Here is a 9683-nt window from a genome sequence, read left to right on the forward strand (position 1 = left end):
AATGTGCTAATGCAGCCATTGATAGAGACGTACGCGATTACAATGCGGCTGCAGATTAAGCGGGGCTAGTTTCGCAAAAAGCATTTTCGCATAGGCATCTGCCCATGCAAAAATGGCTTTTATAGGTTGCTTTGTCTTTGCTTGGCTCTCTTGTGGGGCCTACTATGGAGGCTACAGCATTCATGAGTCATTGCTTACTGAAACGGGCTACATGCAGCTGTGCTAATGGTGTAGGCATGCAAAAATAGGTGTTCCTCTTTCAGGCTAGGTGTGTTCCTACTGAAGTCCATGCATGTATTCCACAGAGGCCACCTTTTTTTCAAAGAACACCTATACAATAATGCAACGTAAGTAGTGCATGCTATGCTCTTTACCGCAGTTATGATCCATGCATGCATCGACTAACACACAAAGTGCAGACACAGGGAAAGCAGTAACATTTACGCATCAGGAATTAACAGAACTTAAAAACGCATGCCACAAAATGTTAAATCTACAATCCTCACAGTTGCACTTTTGTGAATCAACTGCAGCAACCTCTCTGCATGACACATTATCTGGAAGAAAGCAGACAAATGCAGAGTCACAAATAAGCAACGGGGGGCATTGTTTATTTGCATGGTCGTGGTGGAGAAGTGATGGAAGGACGTGGCCGCACACAGCCTAGTCGTCGTCCTCCTCCTCTTGCGCGGTGCCGCCCTGAGCCTTGCGCATGTTCTTCCTCTTGACGCGTCCAGGGCGGCCGCCACCGAAGGGCGACTTCAGCGAGAAGTCAATGTGCTTCTCAGAGTCGAGCCTCACCACAAAGGAGGGCACATTCACGACCTGCTTGCGGACCCTGCATTAACAGAGCACAACACATACACGTGAGGACATCAGGCTAAGAATGCCTTTGTACACAAGCTAATAGGAAAGTTCGGCGGTTTGGTTAATGGGTCAAACGTCCCAAAGCGACTTAGGCTATGAGTGTGTAGTGGAGGGCTCCGCAAATTTCAACCAACTGGGGTTCTTTTACGTGCACCGACATTGCACAGCACACGGGCGCCTTGCTTTTTGCCTCCATCGAAAAGCGGCCACCATGGCCGGGATTCGATCTCGCATCTTCGAATACAGCAGTCGAGCGTCTTAACACCACTGCAACGCCACGACTGAGCCTAATAGGAAAGTACTACTTTAATGCACCAATCAAAAGCTGTAGTCACGCAGACAGCTCCAGCAGTGACACACACCACTACCGAAGCCTGTGACAGTCATTCTAGCTAATCAGAAGTAGTAACTACCCGCAAAAGTTAATCAACAAGTTGTGCCACATGAGGTGGTGGCCGCTCTTTGAAAGCACAAACTTTTACAGGTTCAGTACAGACAGCCTTCAAGAATTAGTATTCCCAAAAAATCTATTTTCGCATGCAAATTTCATATTTCGTTCAAACTGCACGTAAACCAAGCCGCAGTGCACTTGTGTAACCTTTTTGTCAAGATTTAAGCAATCTCCACACAGGGAACTTATTAATATGCATTGGATTGGAACAGCAAGCAATGCAGAGAGGGCAGAACTACCACCATTGTACACCGCAAGTTTACAGGGTTTAAACTTGTCACTTCAGAAATCAGATTAAAAACTTGTGGCCCTGTTTTTTGAAGAGGCAACTTCAAAGTAGCATACCATAGGCAGAAATGACAGCTTTACCTTTAGATATGCCATTTCTCGACGTCAAGTCAAGCCAAAAGCACGCACTTCACAATAATTTCTTACAAGTCAAGAGACAAAGGCTTGCATAGCATATTACGTACGCTCGCAAGAACTCGTTTTACACGAAATAACACATCTGGAGTCGGCGCTGCAACCCCCACCAACTGAAGTGACCATCAAAAAAAAAAAAAGAAACTTGCATCCAAGCGGCTGATAGACAACGACAAGAGCAGGAGTCTATTCCAGCTCCTGCATGAAAACAGCTCATACGGTCTTCTATAGGTGGCGGAGTGTGCTTCTACATTGTCATTGCGTGATGAATTTGTTTTCCGACGGTGTTTATTTACATTGTTGCATAAACAGCATCCACAGCCAATGCACTTAAAACACAAACCTCAGGGCAACAAGTGGCGTGCCTGCTCGTGAACGGACAACCAAACTGCATCAGCACCTTGCAGTTGCTGGCATTTTTTTCCCAAAGCGCATTTACCTTCGCGTACACTCTTTCGTTCGACCTATGCAAGTATAAAATGCCTCTGACTCTTTAGCATAACGGCACGCAGAGGCAGTTTACAGCTGCTTTCCAGAAAAAGTGATTTTAGTGAAAGCGAAAGGCAACATGGCCACCCTCTCAGCGCTTCAGAAAAAAGCATGTGATGCCGTGCACAAGATCAGCTGTTTGCATGCAACCTTTCAAGAAATGCTGCGTAAGCAACTCTCTTGATGGAACCTGATGACACACCCTGGGAGGTGGAGAGCAGCAATGAGTCGTCTTCCAACGAACGACGCTGCTGAAAGTTTGGAGCGAGATCGCAGCTTCGGTGGTGCAGGCACACAGCAGATATTGTAAATGTATGCACTTGTCTACTTTTTTTTTTTTTCAGTTTTATTTTTTTCACTTCACAGTAGTGGGGAGGGGGGTCAACATATATTCCCACTCGACCTATAATACGGTTTATATGGTAAGCTTTGCCTTTTAAGATAAGTATGAGTGTGTTGTCGAGCCCCATTCGCATAGCGCATTCAGTAGGTCTACTTTTATTCAGGTTAAAACAGTGTCTTGGTGGCCTGTAAAGGTAACTAGAAACTGCACCGGAGTTCAGCACCCGCAGATGTAACCTGCTTGAAAAGCGGTTATTATAAAAGCAGCTATTATCCCATGTATTGCATCAGTGCTTGTCTATAGTAAGAAGGAACGCACACGCTGATCTTCATTCTCTGCACAATGAGCTCATTATGAATGAGTAAGCGTCAACAGCCACACCAAGATACTTTTAAACATATCATGAAAATAACACAGTAGCAGTGCAAAGACTCAATTAAAACGACTCTGAAAACACCCGGACCGTTGTCATCCTTATAGCTCCCAGATTTCTTCGACACAACAGGTGACACCTGCACCAAACCAAAGAAGTGGTTTTTAAAGTCTGTATTCTCAGACGAGCTGCATAGATGTGTTCCGAAGGCCAGAAATGACGGCCGTTATAGCGGCGCCAACTGTTGGGGAGAGTGGAAATGCTATCTGCAAACGGCCCATAGGCAGTGCACGAGGCGCATAGTACACAGTCAACTTCTATAAAAAAAAAAGTGAAGGGATGGAAAAGCCCTATCATCCCAGTTCATCGACTTCAGTGTCGTCGGCACCCCCCACCGGCCACCATGCACTAGCCAAGAGATCGTCCAGAGCATTCCCTTGAGCCACCCACCGGATGTGCCTCTGGCGGATGAGCACTCGGGCGTGGTGGATGCTCTTGGCAAGTCCATGCTTGAACACCTGCGTCTGCAGGCGTCGCTCCAGAAAGTCTTCAATACGCAGGCCCAGCACGTAATCGAGCTTCATCTTGCTCTCCTCCAGGACACCGATGCGCACCAGACGACGGAGCAGAGCATTGCCTGCACACACCACCAGGAGTTCCCACATTGTATTCATCTAGTACTGACGTGCGTTACACAGTAAAACAATGTGAACATCATTTTCTTTTTCTCACTATCGCAATGGTACAACACAATACTTCTTTGGGGTTACTTTGAAAGAATGGTGCTATAATTGTCACTTCTGGAAGGATATCTCAACCACACTGCGAGGGAAGAGAGTAAGCAAACTGTGAAGTTTAGTGCTCCAATGTTGATACATGGGTTATGAGGGACGATGTGGATCACCAGGTGCCCTAATCACCATGCCACCACAGCAAGGCAGTGTAATTTGCATCGCTAATGACCACCCATGACTAGAAATAGCCAATTTTGAGTGTTGTGAAGTGGTTTTTGTTAAGCTACCAGTGAACTGTAACAGAGTGCATTTAAATAGTAACAAAATAACATTTATTTGTACCCCTGTTTACGCCAGAGCTAATTCCAGTTTCACCCAAGTTGCCTCACTACTGCTTTCAGAGCCGGAACTGCTGCAAAATAAAAAAAGCCGGGTAATACCAGACAAATTAGCTGGCAGCTGTGCAGTTTAAGAAAGCCACAAGATGCTCAAAGTAGGCTAGCAGCGTTTCAGCCAAACATGAATACAAGCACAGTCACAAACAACTGAAATGAACTTGTCCCAATGCACACACAGACCCTGTAAAACAATGCTAATGGGACAACTACAAGGCAAGAGCTACAACTGCCATGCAAAATTGTCAGCAACCATGTGCCAAATTCATCGCAATTCCCATTAAGGACAACAACAAAGTTCACTCAAGGTTGCACGATGAGTGGAGTTGGTTGATACATACCCTGTAAGCAACCGTTACACACTGTTTCCCAAGAGTTAATTGAGAACAGCAGAGAAAGATGTGGTATAAAGTGAAATTTTTTCCCGCATTTCGAGCTTGACCCTTCTTCACGCACTTGCTGGAGAGCATACACATGAATCAAGTGCATGAACGGAAATAACATTTTACTACATAGGTGGCTCTTGCCGTTCTATGCCAGCCTCAAGGAATGACTGGCAATGTGTAAAAAGATCCCAAGCATTAGCTTAAAGTGAAACTGTCTTGAACTTGTTTGTACATTTGTCAGCACGTCTGTCTAGAGTGGTGTACAGCAGAACAAAGGAAGTGAAATCTTGGTTCAGTTGCTCTTTAATGAGCACAATGCAGTTGTCGGGGCAAATCGTATGCCTATATATGTTCAGTATGGCACCATTTTCCCTCAACAATCGAGTACCTGCTCAAATTTCTGGTGCGCTAACAACTGTAACGGTCCTCACAAATGCTTTCCGGAACCCCGAAAACAAGAATATGCCGACTTCCCACACTGCTCAAACGGCGTGCGCCCGCCAGCTGGCTGCTCGGGACAGCGGTTAGCCGACAACAAGCTGATGTGATGGGTTAATGTGCTACACTGTATAACATACGAGCTCTTCTAAACTGCACAGTACGACCAATGACGACTGCGCATGGTGCCGACAACTTCGCTCTCCCGTCGCAGCAGCTTACCTTCGAACAGTCGCTTCGAGTCCTTGTCGTCGAGCGTGAGTAGCTCTCGGGCTGCTTTTCTGATTTTTGCGAGTGTGTACTTTACGCGCCACACCTCGCGCTTGTTGCGGAGCCCGTACTCGCCGATCAACTTCAGCTCCTGGTCCAGACGCTCCTTTTCGAACGGACGCCGAGGCGTCACGTACGTTTTACTGTGCACCGTTGGGATGCGACCCATGATTTACGCTGCAAGACAACAAAAATACACTGTTGCGGTCAACAATGCAATGCGAGCGGGGCGCAAACAATGCACTAGGCACGGTCACCGTATGATCGAACACGATGGCATGCATGATAGGTAATGTTTTCCAGGCGCTTAAAGTCGACCGGTACGGCCCGTTAACAGCTAAGTTAGGAAGAACAACTCGTTTAAACAATCGCAGAGTGTCATCTATCAAAGCATCCGCAGCGCTCAAGAAGAAAGTTTCAGCAGTCGACTCCAAGCGAGTCAGAGATGCCGGGGAGCATTGAACAGTGAGGCTTAGGTTGCCGATGCCACTCGGCCCGCGAAGGCCAGCCGAAAATCAGGAAATAACTATTTTAAAACAACTGTGCTCATTTCTTATACTCTTGAATCTTTTAGGAAGCAATACTGTTTCCGATATGGAGCGAAGACTGGCTAAAAACAGCATAAAATGCTCACCGATGTCACACCGCCACGTGTGGTCGGGAATGGCGGAGACGAAAAGGATGTGACCGCTTTCCGATTTTAGGTGCTGCGATGACAATGGTGTAGGTAGCGCTAGTGACCACGTGCAGTAATTATTAAAATAATAAATATACGACAAACATTAACTATGTAAGTAAAAAATTAATTTGTAAAAAACAATTTTATTATAAAGTGAAACAATGTTTTTCAACGACTTTAGCGTACCGTAGTTTATCGTGTACCAGATCGAGCCAATCCGCAGTTGGCTTGTTTTAAAATGGCAGCGCCTGAAGATGGTAAAAACGTGTTTGATGTGATACTTGGCACGTACGAAGAGTTTCTGCTCGGATATTCACTACAGAAAGACAATGATGGCCAATTCAAACTCCACCAGTACTTCACAAACCACTCTCATATTGGATCTGTGCGTTGCACGGCATCTGGAGGCAAATTCGTTGCGTCAGGTGGCACCGACGAGACGATTCGTCTGTTCAACATGCGAAGCCGCAGCGAGATGGGCACGCTGATGCAGCATGAAGGTACAGTGACGAGCCTCGAGTTCTACAAGTCGAGCCACCTGTTCAGCGCCAGCGACGACAAGACCATCTGCGTCTGGAGTACGGGAAGCTGGCAGTGTCTGAAGACGCTGAGGGGTCACAAAGCCGAGGTTTTGTCCCTCGCAGTACACCCCAGCGGCAACCTGCTGCTTTCGGTGTCAAAGGATAAGACGCTCCGAACTTGGAACCTGGTAAAAGGGCGCAACGCGTACATCACAAACATCAAAGCAGTCGCCGACTTCGTCCAGTGGTCGCCGGGCGGCATCTACTTCGTCGTAGGCGTCGGCAACACGCTTGACGTGTACAGCACCGAAAAGGCCGGCAAGGTACATTCGATCGACTTCGGCAAGCGGGTCGGGGCAGTGACATTCATCACGGACGACGTCGTCCTGCTCGCAGGTGACGGCGGAAACGTGGAGCTCCACAACGTGAAGCGCAAGTGTGTCTATCACATGTTCGCGGCGCACGCGAACCGCGTCAAGGCGATGCGGATCGTGAAGGTGCCAGGCGCTACTGCTGAAGCCGCTGCCGCCACGTTCTTGGTGACAGCTGGCAGCGATGGCTCGGTCAGGGTGTGGGACATGGACGTGGATGAGCTGGACGCGAATCCCAGGCTGCTGTGCGAGGTGCGGTGCGGATGTCGGATCACGTGCATGGCGATACACTCTATCCACGAAGATGATGACGGATTTCGAAAAGTGAAGAGGAAGAAGAAAAAGAAGAACGAAGCGGAAGTCAACGTGCAGGCGGAAGACGGTGAAGTTGAAGCAGGCGGCGACGAAGGTGCCCTCCAAGGAGAGAGTGACGCTGACGTTAACATTGCCAAGAGACTGTCATTTGGGCAGATAAAGAGTAATTCTGAAGAAGAACCTAATGATGAAGAGGGGGCAGAAATTGTTCCAGATGAAAGCGAAGGCGAAGAAGGAATAGAAAATGCTAGTGATGGCATTGAGAATGAAGATGAACCCGACGTAGACAAGGAGGCAAATAGGTCACAGGGTCGCACAAAGCAAAAGGCACGAAAACGGAAGAAGAAATCGCATAAGCAGGGAGCCCTCTCAGATGCCAAGCAAATGAAAGTGGCCACTGACACGTTTTCTGTCCAGAAGAAGCAGGCCGATGACAAATCGCTTACCAAGAGTGCGCGGAAAAGAAAAAGAAGAGCTGGAAAATTTAAAAAACAGGAATAAAACATTGTTTCATGCTTTTTTCTACACCTTGAACTTTAACATTTTACAATCGGGCATGCACAAACCTTTGCATAAAAGTTCACATGGTAACACTTGTTCACATGTTCTGGGTAGCAGGGTACAATATGAAACAAAATATGTGCCCTATACTTACTGGGGTAAGGATTTTTCTTTCCAACCATGTGTGCATTCATGTGCTTATACGGGAGTACCTGCCGTTCCAAAGTGCAGTGAAAGCCTGGCATTACCTTGAAATAAGTGTTCACTCTTTCCTGGTTCTGCCTATACCATTTTCTCTTCTGAGATTTTTACAACTCTGTCAAAAATTCCATGCAATTTTGTAGCTGTTAAAGAGTAACAGGATTAGTTTCCGTTGTGCAGTGATTAACAATGTTTTCATACTTGATAGGAAAGACACTAGACACATGCTCACATGATCATTTATGTCACAAATAATGGCTGTTCTGGGTAGTGGTGAACCAACAGAGCTTGTAAATATGGTAGTTCTATGTATTCCTACATAATGTGGTGTTTCTTTTCAGACAGTAATTGCAGTGGCCTTAAGGAAGAAGGAAACTTGGGGGCGAAAATTTTGTCTTTGCACAGTAATGAAAAACAAACCAGCCTTGCTTTGATTGTATACTGCCTTGCAGGCATGTACCTGTATACTTGTTTGCGGTAAAGTTAACACGGTAACATTTGTAGTGGCAGCAATACCATGTTTGTACCAGATGTTAGAGCTTTTGTAGCAAAAAAGGCACTTATTAAAATTACAGCATTTACAACAGACGAAAATGGAAGTTGAAGGAAAATTTTGGTTTCTAGAAAGTTGAGGCATTCACTCTTGGGACAGCAAAATGAGAAAAATAAATTAGTTGTAGTTTAACTGGTTAACCCTAGCTGAATTGTGATAGCAATGGCGGAAGCTTCGTTTGCCTGCTACATTATTCTCCTATCGCGCCCTATCAGTGTAAGGTGCTCGTACATTACTGGGTACTGGGGACACTTAAGCTCATCCTTTAAGAGCATGACGCGAGAGCGTAAGCTACCAGCCCACATATAAATGAGAAGGGTTCAATGCTGCTGAACCGAATGTGGTGTGAAAGCAATAGCTGCCGGTGACCGAGCATTCTTCTTCGCGGCTGTTCAAGGTCAACCGTGGCGACCGGCCATGAGCTACGCGATGACTAGAAACTTGGCGCAGTATTGCTATCGCAATAAAAAAGCTTAAAATGGAACTGCTGACATTATGGCACCCTTTCTTTGAAAATAACTGCAGTGAGCAAATAGAAAAAATGATTTTGCCAAACACAGAGCAATTTAGGTAAAAGATGATGCTATATATTACTCAATGTTGATAAATAACTGAGAATGTGTTTACCCATTTGGATGCTGTTGTTAGGTATTGCTTGATTTGGTTAATGAAGCTTAATGTACCATAGTGGCTTGGGTTACGATGGTCGCCGTTGTAGAAGGCTCTGGATAATTTTGACCAGCTAGGGTTTTTAATATGCTTTCCGCCTAAATCAAAAAGTAGCTGCTATGGCCGGTACCAAACTCTGGTGTTCCAATTAATAGTCGAGCGCTCTAATCACTGAGCCAGTGTGTAAACCCGTGGTGTAGGATTGAAGTCAAAAACGAACGACAAGTGGCAACTCTGGTTACAAAGTACATTTGCATGTTCCCTTGCAACGCTTAAAAAGCAGTGCTGGCAAAACAATTCCACCCAAATGCGCCTTTCTCAACAAGACACAACCTGCCGAGTGCTTGCATATTGGTTTATTCCTCTGCACTCAGCCCTGCAATAGGCTCACAGCAAATACATTTAAATAAGGAAAGCAGTAAGTGGAGTTGTTTTTTCAGCAGAAGTATTTTCTTCTCTGCACACTAACAATGTTTCACTGATTTGAGCTTTTATCTCTGACACTTCATTCAAATTTCACTTGGAAATTATTTGCAATGGAGACAGCCATATTCGAAAGCATTGAAAGCATGCTTTTACAAGAGCGCCTGGCAGGCCGAGTTTCAGAAACTCAAACAATGCTTACACGTTTGCGCATAGCTTCGGCGTAATTGCTTCTGACACAGTTCCACTTTCACCACCGCAATGAGGAGAGCGTGAACCGA

The 9683-nt window shown here is 45.9% G+C and overlaps 2 protein-coding genes across 2 annotated transcripts; one reads left to right on the forward strand and one right to left on the reverse strand.

Annotated features, from left to right (window-relative positions):
• Positions 1–590: 590 nt before the first annotated feature.
• RpS9 (ribosomal protein S9) lies at positions 591–5876 on the reverse strand. The gene is made up of 4 exons (XM_084604494.1): positions 5804–5876; positions 5122–5346; positions 3397–3583; positions 591–838 (listed from the first exon to the last, which is right to left on the reverse strand). The coding sequence occupies exons 2-4, from the start codon at positions 5336–5338 to the stop codon at positions 664–666; spliced, it is 579 nt and encodes a 192-aa protein (XP_084460620.1). The 5' UTR covers positions 5339–5346; positions 5804–5876; the 3' UTR covers positions 591–663.
• Positions 5877–6056: 180 nt separating this feature from the next.
• Positions 6057–7580, forward strand: LOC146189729 (p21-activated protein kinase-interacting protein 1-like). Its single transcript, XM_084604493.1, has one exon. The coding sequence runs from the start codon at positions 6087–6089 to the stop codon at positions 7554–7556; it is 1470 nt and encodes a 489-aa protein (XP_084460619.1). The 5' UTR covers positions 6057–6086; the 3' UTR covers positions 7557–7580.
• Positions 7581–9683: the final 2103 nt, after the last annotated feature.

This window comes from Amblyomma maculatum, chromosome 5 (assembly GCF_055883805.1).
Source record: "Amblyomma maculatum isolate TAMU_Amacu chromosome 5, ASM5588380v1, whole genome shotgun sequence".
Lineage (NCBI taxonomy): Eukaryota > Metazoa > Arthropoda > Arachnida > Ixodida > Ixodidae > Amblyomma > Amblyomma maculatum.

Coding starts and splice junctions, on each gene's coding strand:
- LOC146189729 (XM_084604493.1), top strand. CDS start 6,087: ATGGCAGCGCCTGAAGATGGTAAAAACGTGTTTGATGTGATACTTGGC.
- RpS9 (XM_084604494.1), bottom strand. CDS start 5,338: ATGGGTCGCATCCCAACGGTGCACAGTAAAACGTACGTGACGCCTCGG. Junction 3,584..5,121: donor CTCGAAGCGACTGTTCGAAG/GTAAGCTGCTGC, acceptor TGGTGTGTGCAG/GCAATGCTCTGCTCCGTCGT. Junction 839..3,396: donor ATCCGCCAGAGGCACATCCG/GTGGGTGGCTCA, acceptor CTGTTAATGCAG/GGTCCGCAAGCAGGTCGTGA.